The 24,077-nt window shown below is 53.5% G+C and overlaps 9 protein-coding genes across 9 annotated transcripts; 4 read left to right on the forward strand and 5 right to left on the reverse strand.

Moving 5' to 3' along the window:
* Positions 1-2,740: 2,740 nt before the first annotated feature.
* Positions 2,741-6,013, reverse strand: CKM354_000805500 (uncharacterized protein; the record flags this gene model as incomplete). Its single annotated transcript, XM_044803421.1, has 1 exon — positions 2,741-6,013. The coding sequence occupies one exon, from the start codon at positions 6,011-6,013 to the stop codon at positions 2,741-2,743; it is 3,273 nt and encodes a 1,090-aa protein (XP_044659356.1).
* Positions 6,014-6,242: 229 nt separating this feature from the next.
* On the forward strand, positions 6,243-6,612 carry CKM354_000805600 (mitochondrial 37S ribosomal protein YmS-T; the record flags this gene model as incomplete). The annotated part of the gene is made up of 2 exons (XM_044803422.1): positions 6,243-6,390; positions 6,446-6,612. 2 exons carry the CDS (start codon positions 6,243-6,245, stop codon positions 6,610-6,612), a joined length of 315 nt encoding a protein of 104 aa, XP_044659357.1.
* A 1,500-nt stretch (positions 6,613-8,112) lies between these two features.
* On the forward strand, positions 8,113-8,805 carry CKM354_000805700 (uncharacterized protein; the record flags this gene model as incomplete). Its single annotated transcript, XM_044803423.1, has 2 exons — positions 8,113-8,223; positions 8,284-8,805. The coding sequence occupies 2 exons, from the start codon at positions 8,113-8,115 to the stop codon at positions 8,803-8,805; spliced, it is 633 nt and encodes a 210-aa protein (XP_044659358.1).
* Positions 8,806-9,584: 779 nt separating this feature from the next.
* CKM354_000805800 (uncharacterized protein) lies at positions 9,585-11,423 on the reverse strand (the record flags this gene model as incomplete). Its single annotated transcript, XM_044803424.1, has 1 exon — positions 9,585-11,423. The coding sequence occupies one exon, from the start codon at positions 11,421-11,423 to the stop codon at positions 9,585-9,587; it is 1,839 nt and encodes a 612-aa protein (XP_044659359.1).
* Positions 11,424-12,200: 777 nt separating this feature from the next.
* Positions 12,201-13,304, forward strand: CKM354_000805900 (uncharacterized protein; the record flags this gene model as incomplete). The annotated part of the gene is made up of 2 exons (XM_044803425.1): positions 12,201-12,554; positions 12,618-13,304. The coding sequence occupies 2 exons, from the start codon at positions 12,201-12,203 to the stop codon at positions 13,302-13,304; spliced, it is 1,041 nt and encodes a 346-aa protein (XP_044659360.1).
* A 214-nt stretch (positions 13,305-13,518) lies between these two features.
* CKM354_000806000 (uncharacterized protein) lies at positions 13,519-15,072 on the reverse strand (the record flags this gene model as incomplete). The annotated part of the gene is made up of 1 exon (XM_044803426.1): positions 13,519-15,072. The coding sequence occupies one exon, from the start codon at positions 15,070-15,072 to the stop codon at positions 13,519-13,521; it is 1,554 nt and encodes a 517-aa protein (XP_044659361.1).
* A 2,209-nt stretch (positions 15,073-17,281) lies between these two features.
* Positions 17,282-19,626, forward strand: CKM354_000806100 (uncharacterized protein; the record flags this gene model as incomplete). Its single annotated transcript, XM_044803427.1, has 3 exons — positions 17,282-17,435; positions 17,486-18,290; positions 18,339-19,626. The coding sequence occupies 3 exons, from the start codon at positions 17,282-17,284 to the stop codon at positions 19,624-19,626; spliced, it is 2,247 nt and encodes a 748-aa protein (XP_044659362.1).
* Positions 19,627-19,950: 324 nt separating this feature from the next.
* On the reverse strand, positions 19,951-21,162 carry CKM354_000806200 (metalloendopeptidase; the record flags this gene model as incomplete). The annotated part of the gene is made up of 1 exon (XM_044803428.1): positions 19,951-21,162. One exon carries the CDS (start codon positions 21,160-21,162, stop codon positions 19,951-19,953), a length of 1,212 nt encoding a protein of 403 aa, XP_044659363.1.
* A 471-nt stretch (positions 21,163-21,633) lies between these two features.
* Positions 21,634-23,609, reverse strand: CKM354_000806300 (uncharacterized protein; the record flags this gene model as incomplete). Its single annotated transcript, XM_044803429.1, has 5 exons — positions 21,634-21,908; positions 22,045-22,368; positions 22,495-22,971; positions 23,092-23,237; positions 23,359-23,609. The coding sequence occupies 5 exons, from the start codon at positions 23,607-23,609 to the stop codon at positions 21,634-21,636; spliced, it is 1,473 nt and encodes a 490-aa protein (XP_044659364.1).
* Between the last annotated feature and the right edge of the window lie 468 nt (positions 23,610-24,077).

Raw genomic sequence — 24,077 nt, forward strand, 5'->3', positions numbered from 1 at the left:
CACATCTGTGGGGCCTCCGCGGACTCGGTCCTGTGGCCTTGCACACGAGATATGGAAGGCGCATGCGGTCTCCACATGTTGAACCGAAGCAGGCACGTTTTTATCGGCTGAATTCGCACTGGGCAGCAACACCGCTGCTTCATTGCATATGATAGGTAACAGTTGTAGCTCCTGCAGCTGATGCGAGGATTTGCTGCGATCGTTGGCGTGATGCTTGCTCGATAGTGGAGGCACAGGCGCGTCCAGGAATATGTTCGGACACGCACAGTGTGAGGTATGTGACATGTAGATCGCATTTGCCTGTCAGATTTGTGCTTCAGAATTCAGATCGCGGGAACTTGTCAAGATCGGACGAGATACAGCCGTCGCGGTGAACAGACAACGACTGTCGGGTTCTTGATCTGTGATACCGTCGATACAACATTGCAAGTGCTCCAAGGCACAAAGTTACCTGGTGGTGAGCCATGGTAGTGGAAATGCTCGCCATTATGGACCTCTAAGAGTGTGACTTTGAATATGCAAACGAGAAGTTTCGACAACAGTTGGCAATTGTGTCCAACCGCGCATAGCGCTTGTGATAATCTCGTATAGCAAACTCTTTTGAGTGGCTTGGAGGACGAAACGTGTGTGTAATTTCGGGGCCGAATCGGAACCTTAGTATCGGTCTCTTGACATACGGAGGCGGAGCATCGGATCAAGGACCCAATGCCCACAACGCCATAAGTCGAGAGCGATGGTTGACGATTGTTGAGTCAAGTACGGAGCGCTGTCGCTTCATTAAGTTCAACAAGAGTTAGATCGCATTGTTGTCTATATCCCGCGGAAATGCCACACGGACTCGGCCCATTTGCCGATGCGGCTGTAGACTTCATGTTAACATTCATGGATGCACGTTGGACACATCTCGCATCTGTGTCGACAGTTACTGGTGAAACAAGAAGTCAAATACCCAGCCCAAGTGGGCCCCGATCTCGATACTTATGAAATCCGCCTGTTGGGGACGATGGGATGCTGAAAGTGAGCAACGCTGAAGCCCAGCCTTGCACGAAATGTTTTACCGAAACTGGCGCGATCCTGTGAGCGATCCGAAAGCTCAGACGATTACTTGCTTTGGGGTCTGCCACTGGTGATGTCGAGTGAGGTGTTGCCGCGACATTTCTGAGACCAGATCCTTTACATAGCTGAATGAGCATGTCTGGCTCCCACATTAGGCTTCGTTGATCCTTGTGTAGTACCGACCTCATGCGCGAACCGCCAGCTGCGAGCTGTTCCGATGAGACGTCAAATCAACGAAGGAATTCCAGTTCCGTTCGTTGAGGGTGAGGCAAGTCGTCCCAAGGAGAACAGAGAAGAAGCAAGCGATTCGGAGCTCGCTCCATGTCACACGTCGAGTCTGGCTCGCAGGCTATCCACCCATCCAGCTCGTGCCCTGCTCGAAGGAACCACACGTGGAATATGGAGCTGGCCGTGTGATGTTCGATGGAGTCGGATCGAATTGACGGAGAAGGGGCCGACTGCAGCAACACCGGCTAGCCTGACGCCGCATGTATCCAATGGAGTGAGTCCAAGCCACTCGTCAATGCAAAGCTTCCAGCTTTGCGAGTTTTGCAGTCTGAAGAGGATCTCCTGCAGGCTGAGGCTGCAGCTGGCACAGGGATAAGGAGTCGGGTCTGAAAAGTTTCGAGTGTGTTCGGAGGGAAACCCTTACTGTGCCTCCCGATCACAAATCGTTGAGTCGATCCTGCCGCATGGTATTCTGTAGCTGATGATGGCTCTGGACAGCAGTTCAGGGTTCGACTATGAGTTTCGCCGTTTAAATGCGCAACGCGAAAATCTCACTGTGAATATGTGAGAATGCAGGACCGGAGAGACGTGCGCAGCGCGACTTTCCGTGGGTAAACAATTTCCGGGTGGGCCAACCGAAGCAAGCATGGGCATGCTGCAAGCTAGAGATACCGACCGGCGACCGAACCAAGAGGAGCAAAGTGATCATCGGAGACGGGCACGAGTGCGAAAGTGCAAGCAAGGAAGTGGATGCGGTTCGGATGTACATCCGAAGATCATGGAGGATCCTCCGAACCTACGACGAGCCTATTTCGATCTCACTTTCACGCACCGTAAAAGCGCCGTATCTGACGCCGAGCCGCAGCAGAATAGCCAGATAGAGGTCGTGCTTCTATTAATGTACCCGGGTCTCGATGTTCTCACGTTCATTTGTCGGGTCCATGTCTCATTACTGAGCGATCATGTCAAATTCCTGCGATGCTCAGGCCTATTCCCGGCGACTGAGAGTCTCCGTTTTCGACAGTGAGCCGCTCTGCAATGCAGGTGGCTAGGTCTTCATGTGGCTACGAACATTGTCATATCAAGAGTCTAAGATTTTGACACCAAAGCTCTTGGCTAGAGTCTTGAGACATCGCAACAGCCTCGCAGCTCCGTGAGGTCATGCAACACTATAGGAGAAATTCACTCGTACTCATTTGAGAATGGATGGGCTAGATATTGTGTGGCGTGGCATCGTGACTTCGTCAAAAGAAGTAGAAAATATGTACAAATTGTGGTCAGCTGCGTGGGAACATCCGCATGACGCAACTTGCTGAGAAAACGAATTGTCGGACCGTGCGTGAGGCCCAACAATGGCAACCGGCACGTTTGTAATCGATTTCATTCGTGCAAGGGGTTCGGCCATGAAAGTGGTGGTCTCCTGCAGATGGTGCAACAAAAACGGGGGCCAACCGGCTTAGCTGATCATCCGCCTGCTAGTCCTTTTCTTGGCTGGGCTCTTCAATGACATTTCGCCATGCTTAATGTCCTGATCTTCAACCCCTACTCCGACACCGAGCACGATGCCCCTTGCCACCTCCTTTCCAGGTAGCACCCGCGCACTTTTCTTTGGTGGGCTGAATATCAAGCTTGCCTCGGACCCATCAATCCCCGCGCGACATTTCGATACCTTCTGGATGTCAAATTTTGGAGCAGCCGCAAGGCTCCTAGGCTCGCCTGACTGTCCCAATTTCATAGGCGCTGCAGCAGCGTGAGTGGACGTCTTGGTCATCCGCTTCTTATGTGGAGACGCGATGAGGTTGTTTTCTTTGCCGCTTTGGGGAAGTGTCGCAGTGGGCGCTGGCAGCCTGGTCCCGGTCGTTCGTTTAGATGCGGGGGTGGGAATAGATCTCTTCAACTTAGCCCCGGGATAATCCTGAACAGTTGAAGAGGCGTCAGGTGGGACAATGGATTGCAGAGTATCGTCACCAACCACGACTGTGTCATCGTCGTCAACACTTGATGATGCACTTCGCTTCGGCTTCGCAGGCGTAGCGATGCGTGAAACCTGTCGCTTTACTGACGTTGAGGATTTGGGCTTCTTGTCCGTGACCGTTGCCGTCTGAGTTCCACCTTCCATCACCATGGCCGATTGTCCAGCCACAGGCTTAGCTTTGACGGGCGTGCTCGCAGTCCTTGATGGTTTCAGACGTCTCATTCTCGGTTTGCTAGGCGTTGCGCTGGCAGGCGGTGCTTCTGCCACAGCTCCTGCCACAGCTCCTGCCTCCAACCCAGTGACGGTATCATCCTGTGACGAGAGTGGATCTAGTGAAGCATCTTCCGTCATCATGCTGTTTTCAGGCTCGTCACCTTGATAAAATGACACCAGAGTCTCGGACCACGTGATTCCCTTCCGCCCTGTTGGCTTTTCGATTTCCATCATGTCGCTGCCAAGTTCAGGACTGCGTTTCGCCAAAGCCTCTGCTTCCTCGCGTAAGGTCTTGAGTCGCACCAATGGCATGGCAGCACCCTTCTTGTTGCCCTGAGTATTTTTTCTGGTCTCCATGGCCAACCTATGGGCTTCCGTCTGCTTGAGCACGATGCCCTCACTTCTGCCCTTGATGGAGATCTTTGCCGGCCCGGAGTACGTGCTCGCCGATAAAGTCTCGGGCTTCTTTTTGGTGCGGCCACTTTTGCGACTCGCTGTGGGCCTTCGGCGCTGGTTTGTCTGTGCGGCAAGTTCATCATCGTCATGATCGTCTGAAATTGCATCTTCGGCTTTCATCTGCTGGTCATGCACCACATCTTGAAGTGTCGTGGACGCCTTGCGAGGAGATGGGCTGTTAGGATCCAGATCTCCCAATACATCCTTCGATTTCGGTGCAACTTGTACGGGGGGACTGCTGGCTAGCGCTTGGGGCACGACTGATCCTTCAGCCTGCCTCTCGAACGATTCGCGTCTTGCCGTTTCCGACACTCGCTTACTGCTCTTACTCTCAGAAGCTCGCTTGAGAAACGCTTCGAGCAAAGCTGTGTCGTCAGATATACGCGGCTGCTGATGTCTTCGCGGTGACATCTGTGGCTCCTCCGGTGGTGCAGAAGATGATCTTGCCGCTCGTTCAAGGTTATCATCGCCAATTGGAATCCCTGATGGCACAAAAGGCAAGGGCGAACTATCACCGTGGAGGGCGGCTTGCTCAGACCTCTTGATGGGTGTGAAAGCGATCAAGTGAGGTTTCTGCGTCGACTTCAAAATGCTTTTTCGCATGAAGGGGCTGCTGGACTGTCTCCTAGGCGAACGTCGGAGTGGCAACCGCGGATGTGATCCAGCGATGCTGGGAACTGGACTGGAGAACCTGGCCGTCGCAGAGTCATCTGGGACACGGGACGACGGACTAGACGTTGGAGTAGGTAGACTCTCGGTTGACTCCATGCTGTCCTCTTGACCAAATGTTGTTTGTCGCTGCTGCTTGATGTAAGCTTGCTCAGGCGTAAGTACGCAAGCGTCTTCCTGCGGAGAGTCGTGCTGCTCATCAGGAATGGCATACTTAGAGTTGACTTGCGCGTCGTCTTGGATGGCTGCTTGTCGCGCTGCAAAGTCCTTTGGAAGTGTCCTCCGTCGACTGGCGTTCTGCGCTTTGACCTGGCTAATTGGGCGTCTCCTAGCGACAGCCGGTGAGACGAAGCCGGGTGGAAGGGCCGTCTGGGCTTCCGACAGCGCTCTCGATAAACTGTCCGTAGCATCTATGGAGCCGGCTCGCTCACCTAGATCTGTCGTGTCACCCTCCTTTGACTTCGGTAAACATGATGATTGAGAGCTAGGAGAGAAGCGTCGAAGGTACTCGTCGAGCGGGATGCCCAAGGACTTAGCTTCTTTTCTCCTCTCCTCAGGCAACTCATCGCGCAGCTTCTGCCAACCTTTGGCACTCTCTTCTTCATCGTCCACTTCTGTGGCGTAATCATCGACATCGCACTCGGCGGAAGACTCTTCGCAACCTGTCGTCGGAGGAGTATTTCGATCCTGCTGGAGCGAGGCTTCCGATTGATCAGGTGCTTGTTCAATGTCTTCTGAGTCCGTAGCATCATCACTTTCATCGATCCATTCGTCGGCATCCACGTCATAAGAAGCAAGCATCTTCGTACCGCTCTCATCGAGGATCTCAACAGTGGTCCCTTCGGGATCGTTTTGGGTTTCACCTTCGAGTGCGTTATCGGCGACAAGTGCGGTCACGTCCATATCATCTGTTGGTAGATCCTCGTCTTCGTCTGCCAACGCAACCAGTTGCTCATCGCCACGGGCGCTTCTCGTCACGATCCTGCGGTTCTGTGGACTGCCCCGCCCATCCCAATTGCTGACGATGCTCGATGTGCGACCTGATGTACCTTCAACTCGCATCTTCTTAACCGCCTTCAAAGGTGTGCCTTCGGTGGCGTGTGGGCGAAGAGGCTCGCGAATGAGCACGTTGAACATGTCGGTGGGCGCGTGTGCGCTTGCTGACCCAGTCCGCTTCATGATCTTCCCGACTTTGAATCGTCGCCTGGCAAAAGGCGACGCAGGCTGGCGCTCCCACGCGCGCTGCACTTTTGCGATGTGAACATGATTTGGCGCAAGCGCAGCTGCATCGCTCATGTCCCACTCGAGTTGCGCTGATGCGGCGGCGGAGTCGTCATCGGAGCTCGTGACAGAGGCGAGCATTGCATCGGCAGGACCGGTATGGATGTCGTGTATGGATGTCGTGTCCGCGTCCATGGTTCCTTGTTGCGGTCGGACGTGCAGCGGCGCGTGTGGAGTGTGTTTGTGCCTGAGAAGCGCGGCGAAAGTGGAACCCCAAACAACAAGCTCGTGCCCATGCCCAGGCGACAACGGCTCGCCAAAAACGCGCTAGCATGTGACTTGCATCTGAATTGGGACAGACACCGCGGGAGTCGTCCACTGCTTGTGAATGCGCTGAGCAGTTAACATCACCACATCAGTCAAAATGGTGGCCGGAAAGACATCTCGTGAGGCTCTGGCCAGGGCTGCGCAGACCACGACGCCGAAGCTCCCGCCCTTACCGAAGCTGCGTGTTCGCAAGCCCAACAAAGGCGAAGCAAATCCATGTCTGGGCATCATGAGCAGCATGCTGGGTACGTTCGCATTGTGTATCTCAAGGTAGTCGCGGGAATCTGATTGACTCCGTAGGATGCTGGGCTTCATCAGGATATAGTGCAGCAGGATGCGCTGCTCTGGAACAACAACTTCGGGGATGTATGGATGCTCGAAAGACGACGCAGCAATCCAAGAGCTCAATCAATCACCACTTGTCGAGATTCTATCCACAAATCATTGGGCCGCACAAGAGGAAGTAGATGATTGTGTTGGCGGTGGGCACGACCTGTCCTTGAAGAGCCGCATAGAGCATCGCGGGAAGACAATATGTACAGAGACAAATGATACCATTAGCGGCACGGGCGGCGTTCTCAGGCAATTGATTTGGACAACAGATGACACGAATCATCACGTAAACATACATGCTGCGTGACCCTTGGGGAAGGAAAGAAGAGTACGAGCCGTGTCGATACGAGAATGCTCGAATGGACGCGCATCAATGCCAATTGGTGCACTGGACATTGTGCCGTCTGGGTGCTTGGAGGGCATCTACACGGCCACTTGCCACACAGGAAGTCGCAGGCTTCTGCGGTTGCTGCCGTGGGACAGACGGCCTCGGACTGCTGCAAACGGCACCGGAAAGTGGCCATCAGACGGCACAAGCTTGTAATGCAACTCTTCCGCACGACTCACTCCTCCACATGCAAGCAGCAGGGTCGCAGATCTTTTCTGTGCTCCCCGGAGAATGTCGCCTCACGTTTGCCTAAGATGTCACGTAGCGCACGGTCTAGACATTTCTGCGTCTTTCGAAGTCCATCCCACGCACCACGCTCCCGTGTCTAACCATGCCGCATGTCCAAGAGGTGTATCTTCTGGCGTATGAGCAAGCAGCTTCGCAGGAGTACGTTACCTCCTACTACGCATCAACTCATACGACACTGTCGAAGACAGCACATACTTGCATCAAATTCCGCTGTCCTCACGGAAATAGCATGCGTTGCGCACAGCACACGTCGCACAGAGTTGTCATCGGAAGAAGTTCCGAAACATCGTCGGTCGCCTGCATTTTGCATGATCTCCTTGCTGTGTTGGGCAATCTTCGCTTCGCCAGCGTACCTGTGAAGTCGTGCAGTTCAATAGTGCCGGTCAAGATCTCGCGAGTCCGCGGCCCAGGGCCAGGCTCGCCATTGAAGACTTACAACGGTTTGCCTCCATGCTTGCCTTTATTGAGAACGTATAGAAAGTTTAAAAGCGCCGGGAGAAGACCGTCTGCTAGATCATGTGAATTGCATTTACACAAAGCTGTCAATATGGCAGCGGGTCGTCGAGGAAGGTGGCATATTGCTGGAACAGTGTGTCACTGCAAATAGCCAATGCAGATATGTCTAGATTTTCGCCACGATGCCACAAGCTGCCTCCTGCACGTGGGCAGAACCGAATCCATCTCCCGGGAGGCGACCTAGAACTCAACTGCGCAGTTCCGAGGCCCACAAAAGCCGTCGCAATGCACTGATCGGGCAAGAACTCGGAGTTTGCGTCTGCAGCCTGTGGATCAGTTCTGTTTTATCATATGGGTTCGAGATTCAACAGAGCCTCCTCGCTCAACATTGCCCAGTCAGAAGCTCAGGCAGCGAGCAGGGATGCTAAGCGGTTCAAGATAAGCGACTTGTCGGCATACCTTAGTCTGCCACTCCCAATCCATACCTAAAAGCCAACCATAGACCGAATCAGACCTGATCCTGCGGTGCCTGCATTGGAGAATGGCAGACAACCAACGCACAAAGAAGCGACAGAAGCGAAGCCCAGGATCAGCAGATCGACCTAAAATGTTGCAAGTGGCTTGTTGGACGTGTCGACGAAGGAAAACTCGCGTATGTGTCTCCTCATCCCCCGCTCCTGTGGTGATTGAAAAATTCTTATGTGCTATTCAGTGCGACGGAGGACGTCCAGAATGCGCGAATTGCGTCGAGAAAGGGGAGACATGTATCTACGAAACCCAAGAAGGCGAAAGTCGCGGCATGGCCATGCGTCGAGAAAACGGATTGCTCCAGGATAGGGTCACTCAGCTCGAAGCCGAAGCTGAAGCCTCAAAAGCGTCGTCGCTCTCTGTCAACTCGGGCAACTCGTCAGCCGGCTCAGTCTTCGACTTTGTCGAACAACAGCGAGCAGAGAATGTGGCCGCGGGACATACCTTCTCTCGCGCCATAGATCTGCTACATTCCATGGCCACGAGTTCCGACCAAGATGCTTCGATGCTTCTAGCGAAACTTCGCTCGGGTTACAGCTGGGAACAACTAGCTGGTGAAGCCGAAGCTGTGTTGCGAAGGAAGAATTCATCACCGGATGCATTTATGCAACCCACGAGATCGGGAGCTTCCAGCGCGCACCCACAAGACATACCACAAGACTTTCAGCAGAATCTGGATCCCGCACTACAAGATCAAGGGCCATGAAGTCTGAGTTGTTTACGCCGATGCGCTAGAAAAAGTTCATAACTATGCTTGACGAGAGCATCACAGAGGATACTACGGCTCATGGGAAGGATAACAAGGCACAGATGCAGCACGGCGATGCGAGTCCATACATTCTGCATCTATGCTATATCTCGGCACCAGCAGGACATGAATTTGTTCGACGAAGTATCGAAACTCCAAGGACGACCGACCGGCAATCAAACTTGCCTCAAGAAGGACTGCAGTCAGGCGCAGTGAAGCCTTTGAGTGGCAAAGAGAGCCACATGATCGCAATGAGAGGATAAATTGGGGGAAAGGGCTTATGTCTGCCGATCCAGCAGATGTAGTTCCGTTCCAACAGGCAAATTGTCGGCGATAGCTGTTAATTTCGCGAGCCCAGCAAGTGCTGACAGCATACAGAGATCTCACCGCACTGCATTCCAAGATCGCTTAGCGCGAACAACTACATCCACGGGCGTAGATTTTGGCTACTTTGGCAAAGGATCCCAGGTCTTGGCATGTCAGCTCGCGAAGAATGCCAGCTGACGCTAGGAGTAAGGTATTTCGTATTTTGGCACACAACGTGAAGACAGGTAAAAGAGCAATACGAGCAACAGGTATACCACCAACATGGATTCTACGACCTTTTAGTGCTACTTTTCTTGACGTCGGCGGATACCAAGCTATCGATTGCTAACAACGTCTTCGTGAGGCATGTAAACTGGAGCGGAGTCCAATGATCACAAGCCGCAGAGAGAAGCTGAACGGGTGCCTCCCGCTCAGTCCTCTCCGCCATTCTCGACATAGCTTGGGATAACAGGCAGGACAAGCTTTTCGAAGCCACTCATATCACCGTTGAGCGTCAAGTACACCTTCTGAGCGAATTTCTCCAAACGCAGGGCCACCACATTCTGATCAGCTTTCTTCTGCAAGTCCGCAAGAAGGAGAACATTCGTGACTGTGATCTCTTCGAGATTGCCTCCCAGAGGAACGACCTCTCCTGCCGATGTGAAGTCGAGAACTGCAAGAGCTTTAAGCATACTGAGCAGGGCCTTCTCGGCCGCATCGAGATTGAGGAGTTTGGAATAGACTGCGTAGAGGCGAGAGTATGCTTCTGCTATGACAAGACGTGGCAGTGTATCGTCATCGAACTCGGCATATGTTGCTTGCGCATCAGTGACCATAGCTCTCGAGTCGGATACGACAGTTGCATCGAGCTTCGCGGGCAACGGAGCGGAGATTCGAGCCCGAAGAGCTTCGCGGCGGTTCAAAATGTCGTCTGTGTCACGCGCCTCTGCTTTGCATAGCTTGCAGTCGCACTTGAAGCCCCAGATTCGGTAGAGTGCTCGTTGTTTCTCGGCTTGGTTGCTGAACTCGCCGTATGAGATGGTGATCTCCTCGTCCTCTTTTATGGTGCGAGTAGCTCGAAGGGTCAGCACGCCATCCTTGATGCTCTTCTCCGCGTTCGGCATGCAAGAGTGATTGCAGTAGGCTGTGCGACACCACAGCCCTGACGCTAACACGCTGTCCGCGGATAGGCGACCGGGAAATGCCTTGTCCTCAACAGACACCGGGCATGCGATCGCGTTTGTGGCCCACACCTCGTGAATATGGAAAATATCGAGGACAGGCTTGCCATCAACGCGGTTCTCAGCGTCGCAGGGCGCTGTGATAACTCCTGAGTGGAGGTCGAACACCTTGAAAGCCAGGGTGGGATCGTGCAGGAGCTTTCGTGCGAGCTCTTTGTAAGGCGCACCAATACGATCGTCCGTCATCATGTTCCGGCTCAAATCATATTTGAGAGCGTGGTAAGTGTTGTCGTCCTTCACGGACACCAAGAATGCTGCGCGTTCAGCGAGAATCTGATCTCCGAGCTTAAAGGAATTCGTTGCGAACAGCCCTCGTCCCGCTTGTGGAGTGCTACGCACTTCCGTCTGGTCAGTCTCGTCGGTGTAGTCCTTGGCACTTCCGGTGACCTTGGTGTCTGTCTGGGTCACTGTCGAGGCCATGGTTCCAGACACTGCAAGCCCATCGACCCGCCAATGAAGTGGAGACAACTGATCACCAGGGTTCAAATGAACCAAATCGGTCGGGTGAGAGACCTTGATACGTGCATTGCCCCCGGCATCGACTTTGCAATAAGGCTCCTTGATGGCGAAAACTGCGCCAGCCGGAAGGACGTCGTCTCCTGCAAAGTTGAATGCATCTATCAGAAGCAGTTCAGTGGTTCCGGCAGCATCCTCCACACCATATGTGCCTCCGACAGCATTCGTGACAACGGAGTCGAAGCGGCGTAAGATGAGAGCGCGTCCATCGTGCCGGGTTTCGAGGAGCATGTCCTTGATAGAGAGCGTACAATCGAGTTCTCGTACTGACTTGGAGCATGCTGGGTAAGGGTGCGCAACGATCAAGACATGTAGACTGTTCTCAGCAGAGTCCGCCGTCTGCGATTGTTGCTCGTGGCCAGCCTTGAGAGTTTGACGGATTGCATCCCTGCTCAGGAAAGGCAGCTGGTCGCGTGGCTTTCCTTTCAGCTGATCGGCTTGTTGCTTCTGAGCGGCACACGCGGCGCGGAAGTGTTCGACAACAGAGTGCTTCTGTTGCTCCAGTTCGGCCATCTTGTTCGGGTGTCCTGAGCAGTCAGTGGGGAGAACTGCAGGCGAGGGTGGTGAGTAGACAGCGCTGATGCCTACGCTGTTAAGGACGAGTCGCTTCGCTCAGTTCGCTGCACGACAAAATGGCTGTTTGTTCCCATCATCGTTTGCTTCACTTCACGTCGCTTCTCGCTACTTCGGCTTCACTTCACTTAACTTCAGATGCATCTTGCTGCTCATCCGCTCGCAGCGCATGATCGGGCCGAGCCATCGCTGAGAGAAGGTCCTAGGCACCAGCGAGTGCTCTTTATAGCAGGGGATGAAAAACTCATTCTCGACTGTTGCCGTGATGAAGGGCAAGAATAGGAAGCGTGTGGAAGTTGAGGTGGATCTGCAAGCCACAAGCCACCTCGGCTCGGCATTTCGTTTTGCCGACTCAGGCACGCGTGCTTCGTCGTGATTCTAGAAACCCAGCTTCTGAGAATATGTTTGAAGCTGTGATCTGCTCTGTTGCTCACTGACGACTTTCAGATGCTCTAAAAGGTGAGTGCATATTCCTCAAGACCCAACACCATCCCGCCGGTATCCCCACGCCACACGAGATCTTGCATTTCTACGATCCATGTTCAGCATGCTCAAGACCTCATCTTTCCCTGCAACTTTCTCTGCTGGCCATTAGCTTTTACTTTCGCATACAGCAAGCATGAGGTTGACCAACTGTGCAGGTGTACCTGATCAGATTTCAGCAATTCACCTCCTCAAAACACATCTTCCCTCCGGCAACCCCACCACCCCACCAAGATGGTCCTCCACAACCCAAACAACTGGCATTGGGTCAACAAGGACGTCTCCACGTGGACTAAAGATTACCTCGAGAAGGACTTGGTTGGCATCAAGGCCGAGAAAAATGGCGTCAACGCAGAGGTCAGCAAAGTGCTGAGCATGGACGGTGATGTTGAAGTAGCACAGCGGAAAGGCAAGGTCATTACCATCTTCGATGTGCGGTTACAATTGGAGTGGACGGGCAACATCCCAGTGAAGGAAGAGCACGAGAATGATGACGGAACCAAAGAAGAGCGCGAAGGCACGAAGGACGTGAGCGGAACGATCACGATACCAGAGGTCGCACACGACACGGAAGAGGATGAATACGTCGTATGTTGTTCCCGGTCAGCTAATCGTTCATTTAGAGCCACAATACTAACATCACCCTCCTAGTTCGAAGTAGAACTCTACTCCTCCTCCCTCGAAAAAGAAGCAGCCAAAGAGCTCGTCCGCAAAGAAATCACCCCCCAGCTACGTTCCCACTTCCAAAAGCTCGGCCCAGCCTTGATCGCAGAACACGGCAAAGACGTGCAGCACGCCCCAGGAGAAAACCCCTCTGCCAAATTCACCGCAGCAAAAACCTACAGCAACTCCGGCATCAACAAATCCGCCGAGAAATCCGCCTCCACAACCACCACAACCAACAACGGCAACAACTCCGTCGTCAACACAACCAAACTCTCCGACCAACAAGAATTCCGCACAACAGCCGGCCAAGTCTACGAAGTCTTCACCGACCCCCAACGCATCGCAGCTTTCACGCGCGGAGCGCCCAAACTCTTCGAAGGCGCGCACGAAGGCGGCAAATTCGAGATTTTCGGCGGAAATGTCTCGGGAAGTTATGTGAAACTCGAGAAGCCGACGTATTTGGAGCAGAAGTGGAGGTTGGCGCAGTGGCCGCAGGGACATTATAGTACGTTGAAGATTCGATTTGAGCAGAATGATGTAGATGCTGTGACGATTATGAGGGTGGATTGGGAGGGTGTGCCGATTGGGCAGGAGGAACCGACGAAGAGGAATTGGGATGAGTATTATATCCGGAGTATCAAGACGACGTTTGGGTTTGGTACCATCCTATAAGATTGGAGGACGAAGTAGGGGGGAAGGATGAGGTGGATGGAATGATGCTTAGACGTGTAGATGATTAGACGAAATCAAGGATCAGTGAAAGTGCAAAATCCTTTTGAAATACACCTGACCGCTTCGTTCATTCATTTATTTGGCATTAATCATTATTACATCCACCATATGGCGTGCGTCTTGGATTTCGTCTTGAATTTCGCAGAAGTCCTGTTCATCCATCGCCACGTCCTGTCACAGCCGCAACAGCAAGCTCATCAATGCGTTGCTTATATAATTCCATCCTATGCATTTCTGGGTCGCCAAAGATTACATCCCTCAATTCCTCATCAGTTACCTGCACGGCTTCGACAGCTCTTCGTTTGCTACCAGGTTTCTCTCGCAGTAAAGCCATTCTGCCTGCATTCGAAAGTGTGGCTGGTGGGACTTCCCATCGTGGTGGTTGGTATTTGTTTCCAGGTTGATAACCACCTTTCATCGTCTGTCGTGAAGCATATTTCCGTAATGTGTTTGTCGTGGTTGGCGTCGACATTGGAGAAGGAGCAGCTACGATCCGCACGATGGTGCTCATGTATGACCTGTCTGCTCGGACTACCACGTCGCCTTCGTTGGCAAAGTGGAGGAAGACGTTCCGCTCGTATCGCTTGCCCGAAGGCTTTTGGAGTGGCAAGAAGGACACGGGCGGTGTTCCGAATGTGATGCAGTGCACGCGCTTGAAGAATCCTGTGAGGTCGTTCAGTTCGGACTCGAAGCTGGTCGACATTATGTGCATGAATAGTAGGCTCGCTACTGCGCCACCAGCACTGTGTCCGGTGAGAATCAGTGAGGGAGGACCACGGGTGTAGCTTTGCTCGAGCATACTTCGTAGGCGGGCGGCGACGGGCGCGACCATGGCGCGGGCTATCTGCAGGAAACCAGCGTGAACGGCATTTCCAGTATCATCAAGGAAACCACTGGGCTCGGTGGGTAGAGTTCTGAAGTTGATTGCCCAGTCGACGGGATTCCATGTTTTACTGCCTCGAATCGCAAGCACGATGATGTTCTTGTCATCAACGGGCCGCGTTTTGATGACCATAGCCTTGGTGCCTCGCTGCCAGTCTGCCTCGACGAAATCTTCTCGCTCGCCTCGGCGTGGCCTGCGGTACACATCTGATGACGCTTGTGCCGCCATACAGATGATTTGCCATGTGGGAATATAGATCTTCATGGGCAGCATGAAGGGCGGCAGACGAGAGTTGGCATACATCCACGTCTTTTTGAAGTCGACCAAAGGCGAGGACTTGCTTCTGCTTGTGGTCTCGTTCTCGTTGATCGTCATGAGTCCTCGTGTGGCTTCTTCAAGCTCGTCGTCGCTCTCCCTCTCGCTGTCGTCGATTCGGGCGAAGACATCGTTCACTCTGGCCGCAACATTGGCGACTCGGTCACACAAGGCTGAGCCTTGATTCATGGCTTGTACTAGAGGACAATCATTTTGCCTCGGAGCTGGTCGCGTTGGCAGAGGGGGTGCACTGAGGTTTACACTGCTCTGCCATGCTTGCTGCTGTGATGCGGTGTTCTGGTACACTTGCCCAAGGTCGACTGTAGATGCCCACGCCGATGCCTTCCTTCGAAGTCTGCCATCTTGTCTTGCTACTGCTTCTGCAGGCACATGCACCCGTTGCTGACTCTGCACGGGCCGCAGATAGAACGCTCTGCTCGGCTGTTGTCCGTAATCATACTGATTCTGGACGGGATCGTAGGGCGGCGGCGGCGTCATTGGGACGTGCATTTGGCTCTGCGTGTAGTCGCGGGGCATGGCGTGCCCGTTACTGGTATATACAGCATTACCGCGGGCATACTGTTCCGTCTGCCAGCTCTGCCAGGCTGTGGGAGGGTGACTGGGTCTGGGAAAGCAGCTCATTCTCGACTGTGCTCGTGCCTGCAGATCTTGGTGCCGAGTGAGGGCCCTTGCAGACTCGTGGCGGCTGGAGTCCAATTTCGGCCAGTGGGAGGACGACACATTTATCTCGCGCCGGCTCGTCGCACACGCGTCGACGGTTCGCACAATGTACCGGGATGAAAGAGTTCGCGATGCAGCAAGGCGATAATCCACGAGGCCTCGCCGTTCCTGCAAGGTGGGACGGGGAGCAGAGAAGAGCAGACGGCAGCGCGCATCGCATCTGCGACAAGACGCCGCTGCGCCTCGTTTGGTCCACTCAGAGCTGCGAATGCCGCCAACCGCGCACCGTGGGACGATTCAAGACATCAACGCTGCCCAGGCGTGTGGCACGCCCGGCCTGAGACGCTTCCGCGCACAAGGACTATTCATCGCCGCTGTGGCTGCCTCTGCTGCAGGCGACTCCACGTTTGCGGTCGGAGAGATACAAGGCACTGCCTGCCGGACTCGATCCGCATACCGCGATGCAAGCTGCCGTCTCCAGCCCTTCGTCCCATAGGCCCAAATGTGTGCCAGCGAAGCGTACATCAGACGAATTCTGCTCAGATGATGACGCTTAGAAGACCTGCGACTTGTGCTGCCCATCGACACTGAGCCTACATTTTCAACGCTACACAGGAGCCTCCCAACTGCAGGAAAGCAGCCCTCTGAGCCGTCTGGTGGTGACCTTCCGCTGGAGGACGACAAGCCGTAGGGCTGAGGAGCAATGTGACCCGAAGCATGAAGCGCGCATCCTCGTTTGGGAGCGATTGGTTGCTACAGCTGACCGCCAGTGAGAATCAAACACATATGCGGCCTCCATGTCGTGGCGTGGTCTTACGATCTGTGATGAGAGCGTAAGGAGAACAATATCGATACGTGTAGCACTAACATGAGCCGCTATCACAGTACTCAGCCCTACGGATGACTCGAAAATCAAATCAGGCAGAATCATTGCACAAGCGTCTGGATCCGGTCTTGTGCACATTCAATGCCCTCCTGGAGCCACCAGTACTACCAGGCTGTACACTTCACCGCCCTCTCCACCTTCGCAAACATGCTGATCAGATGTATATCATCCTGGACCTGTTGTTGTGACTGCAATCACCCACGCGCTAGCAGCTGTTGTGAGATTCAGACGCCTCTCCGGCAGTGATGTGGCATGTTCATGCGTGGCCATGCCAGCATTTGTAGGACTCAATGTGCTTTTAACCAGTCCGCGGGCGGGCGGATGAAACATACACCGGTCTAAAGCAATTGGATCTCAATACAAGCTGCCCCGTGGACTTCGTACTCTGGTCCTGTTTGCAGTCGGAGCTGCGCCGGAGCGATGGAAGTCGCACCAGTTCTGTCCGCAAGTTGGGGGTTGAGTCGACCAACAACTCGCAGCGCGGTGGTCGTTGGGGTCTACAATCAATCCTGCCTACAGACGGTGCAGGTAAAGTCATCACAGATCTCAGCATGCCGCCTAATCGCACACCAACGAACCTGCTCCCTTCCTGCTCACTGTATGATCTGGATTGGGTGTCGGCAGGTGCGACTTCTAATGCATGCCCAAGCTCGTGCGACACAGCCGAGAAGAATAATTATCTCTCCGGTAATAGTCCCAAATTTTTGGCCTCAGCATCGCGATTCTTTCTGAGATCATATGCGTTGTGTCCGTACTTGTGATGCCCTCGGCAGATTTTCGCGAACGCCCTGTTCAAATCAGGGCAAAGCCGGGCAGCCTCTCGATAACATAGAGTGTACTAACAGTTCAATCATGAGAGACAGTCATAGGAAGCCTATCTCACAGCGGCCGATATGTGAGAGGTGAGCACGTTCATCTTGTCAAAGATAGCAACTGCTTCGTTTAGTAGCTGAGAGCCTTGACTTCAACCGAAACATGGGGAAGAACCTAGTCTAGCATACCCAAGCAAGCGCCAGCAACACGCCACAGAGCTTGTGCAGGATAACCTTGCCCTGTCAACGAGCATCAGGAAATGGCAGCCGCGTTCCGCAAACTCCGTCGCAGCCAACATCGACCTCACCTGCTCAACGTTTCCTAACTTGTGCCACCAACATGGCGCCTCGACTAGCTGCGTTCTTCAGCTGGGGTTTTGCTATTGCAATACTGGCATCTACCACATTGCCAGTATGTGCCGAAGCTTACAAGACACAACAGTACAGTTGGTACAAGAATTACTATCCACGCATGAATCAGTACTGCTTTGAAGGTGAGATTCATGCTTAGCTGAAGACGTAACCAAGACTCTAATTGCTTCAGGTTGCTTCAATGCCATCAACGCCATCACATTTGATTACAAGCCCGTCAGCAACAGCAGCGAAGACTGGAAGGTGGACCGATGTTCCAATAAGCTCAAGATCAATTCTGGCTTCTACTGCGCACAAACGTATTGCACCGAAGCGGAGAGACATGCTGGCCTGACAACGCTAACAACACTTTGCGATGAAGTTGGGATTCGCATCCCGACCGTAGAGGAAGCTGCATTATCGGACTCGGAATTGCACGAAATTCTTGTACTCGACCACACTGCAGCGCACACTACTGCTGAGACACCGCTTGCTGTGGCTGCTATACCAGATGCTGAATGGCAGGCACGCGCCACACGTACCGTGAGAACATTCTACTACGCATGGGATCTCAGCTTCGACTTCTCGTTTTCGCTGGCACTCTTCTGGATTGTCGTCATTGCCATCGGCGTCACGTATCGACTTCTGGACTCAAGTAGGACAACCGCAGATGAACCTTCGTCCAGTTGGTGGCTATGGGTTCGCCGGAATTTCATCGTCCCAGCGGCCTTTGGTAACAAGCAAGCTGTGGCGATTGGAAATATTGGAACGATTCCGCCCCGGCTTGAGAGCATCGTGCTCGCAGTGTACGTGTTGATCAATATCATGATGTGCTTCCCGGGATACAGTGTCTTCGTTGGACATCTCTGGTATCCTGATCAGAAGGTTCAGCTCGCGCGATATATTGGAGACAGGACCGGGTTTCTGGCGATCGCTCAAATGCCGATGGTCTGGGTATTTGCTTCTCGCAACGATCCTGTCATATGGTTGACAGGCTGGTTAGTTCCCAGCACTCTCATCTGCCAATAGCCGCTAATCGTATGCAGGTCATTCGCAACCTTCAACAGATTCCATCGACTCGTTGCCAGAATTTGCATCGTTCACGCCGTTGTGCACTCCGTGGCATGGACGGCCTTTGCTCACCTCTTTGACGTGTACGACTCATACAAAATCCAAGCCTACTGGCGAAATGGAGTTGCCGCGACCGTGATTGGCTGCTTCATGCTCCTCGCATCGATCTACTACCTTCGCGAGAAGTACTACGATTTCTTCCTCGTGGTCCACATTGGCTTGTCGGTCCTCTTCTTCGTCACAACCTGGTACCACGTCATTATCTTCGATGGCGAGTTTAACTACTTCCTCTACCCATGCATAGCCATATGGTGCCTGGATCGGATGCTGAGACTCAAGGGTCTGGTCCTCATATCTGTGATGCCTCGATTATTCAAGGGTGTCAAGGCTACTGTTACATGCAGCTCAGACACAGATATGATTCGGCTGGATGTAACGGATTTCCTTGGAAACACGCAGATTACACCTGGTGTGTACTACTATTTGTATATTCCGAACGGGTTGCGCGGTTACGAAAGCCACCCGTTCACTCTTTGTTCTTGGCGGAGGCCTCAAGCTGCAAACTCCGAACCACTGTCTCCAGCGGATGTTGTCAAAGAAAAGGAAAGCGATCTCAGCATCCGACCGGCCTTGAGAGATTATTCCACGGGGAGCGAGATTGCCCACACGTTGCTTGTACGACCATACGAAGGCATGACTGGTCGACTGCAGCGAAAGCTGCTTTCCAAAGCCTCCATCACCCCAACACAACAGACCGTCTTCCTCGAAGGACCGTATGGCCGAAAGCTCGATCTATCCACCTACTCCGAAGTCCTCGTCGTCTGCGGCGGCTCGGGCATCACGGCAGGAATTTCACACGCGAGCTTTCTCGCCGAGAAGAACTCTCAGACCCGCATGCACATCTACTGGGCTGTTCCACAGCGCGAGCTAGCAGATGACGTTTGCGCAAACGAGCTCGCATCGGTGCTCGAAGCCGGACGTCTTAACATGACTGTCCACTTGACATCTGACGCGGAAGATGAAGAGGGAATTCCAGAGCATCATCGAGGTCGTTCGAAGCATCGACAGCCATATGAGGTGATATTGGGCAGGCCAGATATTGAAGCGGTGATGCGGAGACATCGCAATCTGGCGACGAGGAGTTTGGCTATTCTGACTTGTGGGCCGCCTCAGTTCAGTGATGCGTGTCGAGCTGCGGTCGTGAAGATTTTGGGTGAGGAGGGTGTTGAGGTCGGGTGGTATAATGAGAGTATGACTTGGTAGATGTCGTGAGCTGCAGTTCTGTTGTGAGGGAAAACTGACAGCATGTCCAAAAGTAAAGATAAATAACTCTGTTTCCGTGCATCTACTGTTTGAGATTTCGCTGAGACCTTTTGTAATCCGTAATGTGCCTGTTGCGTGGCGGTCAGGGCTGCCGCTGTTGATGTTCTGGTGGCCAGTGCTATGCTCGCCTCGAGCTTGTGTGGACGCGCAGTCCACAGTGGAAGGTCGAGCAGCGCTAAGGCCACAGCGTGACTTCGTTAACGTAGGAGTAGAGAAGGGTCCGTTTCTTGAGTGGGGATCGTCAATCCAGTACAGAGAGGTCATTCATCCCCATCGGCCACCACCGCCACTCATGCCAAACCTCTCCAAATCAGCAGCCTGGGTAAAACCTCCCAAATAGCCTTTAACATTCGAGCATCCGGCCGCGTCCATCTTCGCCTCAGCCTTCGGCAACCACTCCCTAATCTGCTCCATCCGATTATGACTACTCGGATGCGTACTCATAAACTGCGGCGGCGCCCCACCCATCCTCTTCTCCTCCGCCTCCATCCTCTCCCAAAGGCCCACCGCCGCATGCGGATCAAAACAACTCTCCGCCATCATCAACAATCCAATATAATCCGCCTCTTGCTCCTGACTCCTACTCCCCGGTAGGCTAAAAGCAATCTGCCCCACTTGCCCAGAAATATTCGGATCAATTCCAAAAAGCCATCCAACCAACACCAGAGGCAACATCCACGCCGATTGACTCATTCGCTCCGCAGCGTGATGCGCTACATTATGCGCGATTTCATGTCCCAAAACAGCAGCTAACCCATCATCACCTTGACAAACATCCAATATCCCCCGAAACACAAAAACTTTCCCTCCAGGCACCACAAACGCATTCTTCATATCATCATTAATAACATGAACCTCCCACTCTTCATCTTCCAATCCACAATGCGGCAACAATCGTTGCAAAACCCTCTCCACCATTCGATGTTCCTTCGAATTCGGCGACATGATCTGTCTTCCATATTCTTGTATGACTTGTTGATAAGATTGTTTTCCCATCTTTTTCTCGGTTTCGGGGCTTATGATGTTGAAGCGTTTGCGGCCTGAAACGGCGACGGTTTCGAGGTTGTAGATGTAGATTCCTACGACTCCGCCGGAGAGGAAGGCGACTTCGTAGTAGAATGTTGGACGTGCTGCCCAGCGTCTGAGGAGAGTTGAGGCCATTTGGAATTGGCTTTGGTTGAACATGGGGCGGGCATATTGGCGTTTCTGCTGGTTATGCTGCTGCCAGGTGCGTTGCCAGTTTGTGTTGCTTCGAGGTCGGGTTCGGGAGGCCGAGGAGAAGGCATTTCGTTGTGCGCTCCGGTAGATGTCGTGCCATTGTGTTTTTGCGGTAGGACGGGCTTGCCGAAAGGTGCCGGAAGCGCGTAGAACTGGCTGGTAGCGCGCGTTGATGGTCGGGGTGGAGTATCTAGAAGTGTTTCGAGGACCAGTCCTCAGCAGCGTGCGCAAAGACGCTGCTATTCTTTGCGACGCCATGTCGCAGTGTCTCGAGGGCGGAGATGGGGTCAGACGTCATGAAGATGGAGACAGGCGAGTTGCTTAATAGTGAAGCTGTGAGGACAAGTCACGGCGATAGCCGGAGTTAGGGTACTATGAAGTCACCGAGGTGTGGAATATGGTGGAACGTGAGAAGAACACTGCTGTCAATTTGTGACACGCTCGAAACGCTACGGCGCATTGTAAGAAGCCATGTGTGCCCATCTTAGAATGTTTGCGCTGTCTTCTCTTCCCATGATCCCGACCAACTTGTATGGCCCACTAAACCTTGCCTTCGGCAGAGGTTCAGGTAGCGGGCAGGTGTATCCAGCGCAGACACATACCCAGCCAGGTTTGCCATGAAGGGCCAGTCCCAATATTACCCCATGAAGCATTCTGCTGAGCTGTAGCCAAGCCATCCGGTACGCCGTTGCTAATGTGTCAAAGCCTTTTGCGACTTGCGATGTCGACTTATTCGTCAGCCATAACTTCGTCCTCGCCCTTGTTCTCGTTCTCATTCTGGATCGGCACTCCTCCGTCGGCCTCATTCTCCTCTGCATCAGCAGCACGAAGAGCAATTTCAGCCTGGATTCTGGCGATTGCGGTCTCAGTACGCCAGCCCGGTCGGTCCACGCGTGCGCTGTCGAAGATGAGAGGCAGCATCTCTTGGTCGACGGCATCGAAATCAGCGTCCTCGGCGAGACCTAGTGATGTGAGTGCTTCTTGTAGACTCATGCGCATTGCAGCTGTTCAGTGGAAGTTAGCATGTCTCAAACAGATATAGCAAGTCCCCCGTCAACGGAGTCAAGCTCCTAGCCACAGCTTTCCGCCCTGCAATCAGAGCTACTGCACAGTGCAGGTTCTGTGACGATTTGAGCTTACCTGGGGTAATCTCTGGCTCGGCCTCGCCCTCTTGCTCGCCATTGACATCGGGGACAACTTCACGGCAAACCGGACAAGTGTTGTGGTGTCGAAGCCACTGAACAAGGCATTCCTCGTGAAACTTGTCGTGGCCACATGGAAGTTGCAGCAGTGTACAGTCGCTTTCGAATTTTTGTTGATCGATCGGGCACAGCTCGTCTTCTCCCTGGAATGTGACCTCGCTACGACGCTTTCGAGGAAGAGCGGCGATCGTCTCTTTAGAAGCTGGCTGAAGCCTCACGATGGCATTCGGGTCTTGTGCCTCTTGCCAATGCTCGTATTCTCCTAAAGTAAGCGTCAGGGGATGTTCATTTCCATCGGAACTCACCACCGTGCATTTGCGCTTGCTGCCATCACACTAGCCTGTGGGTTGATCCAAAGGATGAAGATGCATAGGGTGTCTTCACTTACCGTCATCATATCCATCTCCGTCCTCCGGGAGCATATCCCCAAATGCCATACCCCAACGCCGCTCATCAAACTGGACGAACTGATAGCCAAGACTGGTGCGACGCGCTGCAACGCTGCCGTGGTAATCGACGATTGCCGTGAAACGCATGATGTTATTCACCAACAGATCATGTTGGAGACTTTGTTGCTCTTGCAGAAGACCTGGCCCAATACACACGGGGCAGAGCGGCTTCTCCAAGAATGCCGGGACCACTCCTGCATTGCTCTGCTCGTACACCAACATCTCCGGGGTATAGTTCTCCACCATGTCGCTAAGACAAGAAAGACTATCGAGAAATCCGTTCGTGCAAGTTTCCAGACAACGCCGAGGGGACATGATGACGCTCCTGATGTAGTCACCAGTTGGACTTACCAAGAAGACGGAAGCATCCGAGGCAACCTGTTTGATACTAGTGGCAAAGGGGCACGCTTCGTCGCCTGGAAAGATGGTCAGCATATGTAGGGCTCCCGTGAGTGATGCCGTGGTGCAGTTGAGTCAGTAGGACTCAGTTCTGTCTTGTATACAAATGAACGGGGGCACAAAACGGCGGTACTCACAGGTATGGGATGCGTCGCACTGATTTCCTGAGATGTGGTAGATGTGGTCTCCGTATTGGGCCCCGACTTTGTCGCTGAAAGCCAAGGGAGCGATGCTGATGTCGACAATCTCCTCGGCATCTTTGGTGATGCTTACGACAATGTACCTGTTCAGCTCCATTAGCATGTACCTCGGAAAAAGTTACGGCTACCTGATCTGCCATCGAGTTGCTGCTCACTGCCTGCGATGAAACTTGGGGCAAGGGAAGGGCTCCATCGGTTACTTGCATTGTTGGCTTGAAGGAGTCGCCGTCGTCGGCATCGCTCTCATTGTCGTCGCTGGTGGAGCTTGAATCATCGCCGTGCTCGTCGCCGTCCTCATCGCGATCAGACTCATACTCCTCCTCGTTCTCGTGCTCCGCATCGTCATCTGAGTCGTCTTCGAGGGCCTCAACCTTCTCCACAAAGATAAGGTCGCCGACGTCGACGCCCTGCAGGTCGACGTTCTGCGGCACTGTAAGCCCCTCGATAGCCGCCATGTTGGATCCAGTGGTTTGCCAAATCTGCGATGTCCAATCCGGCGCGGTGCGCTATCCTTTGAAGCCAAAGAAATGTGTACGAAGAGGCCAAAACCGTCAGAGAAGTGAGTGCATGCGCTGGCGAGCGCGTGTGGTGTTGTGGTGCCGGCGACACGCCGGAGGACGTTGTGGGTGTGATGGAAGGCAGGAGAAAGCTCGCTTATGACTTCGGCGAATGCAGCGCGAGGTGAGCGCAAGTGAAGGTGCCCAGCGCTTCACGTGGCCATCCAGTAACGGTCGCACGCACTTCGTATCGCTCGAAGCGCACCTTCGCGCCGGCCTTGGTGGCTCGCGTGGTCGCACGCGCGTTCCCGAACCTGCTGTCTGTGAGGATGGAAATGCGGAATTAGCAGTGACGATTCTCAAAAAAAGAGAAGAGGTGTCGTGCGGTCGCCGAGCTGGAGCTGGAGGATAGCATTTGCGAAATTA

This window comes from Cercospora kikuchii, assembly GCF_019650295.1.
Source record: "Cercospora kikuchii DNA, contig_00005, whole genome shotgun sequence".
Lineage (NCBI taxonomy): Eukaryota > Fungi > Ascomycota > Dothideomycetes > Mycosphaerellales > Mycosphaerellaceae > Cercospora > Cercospora kikuchii.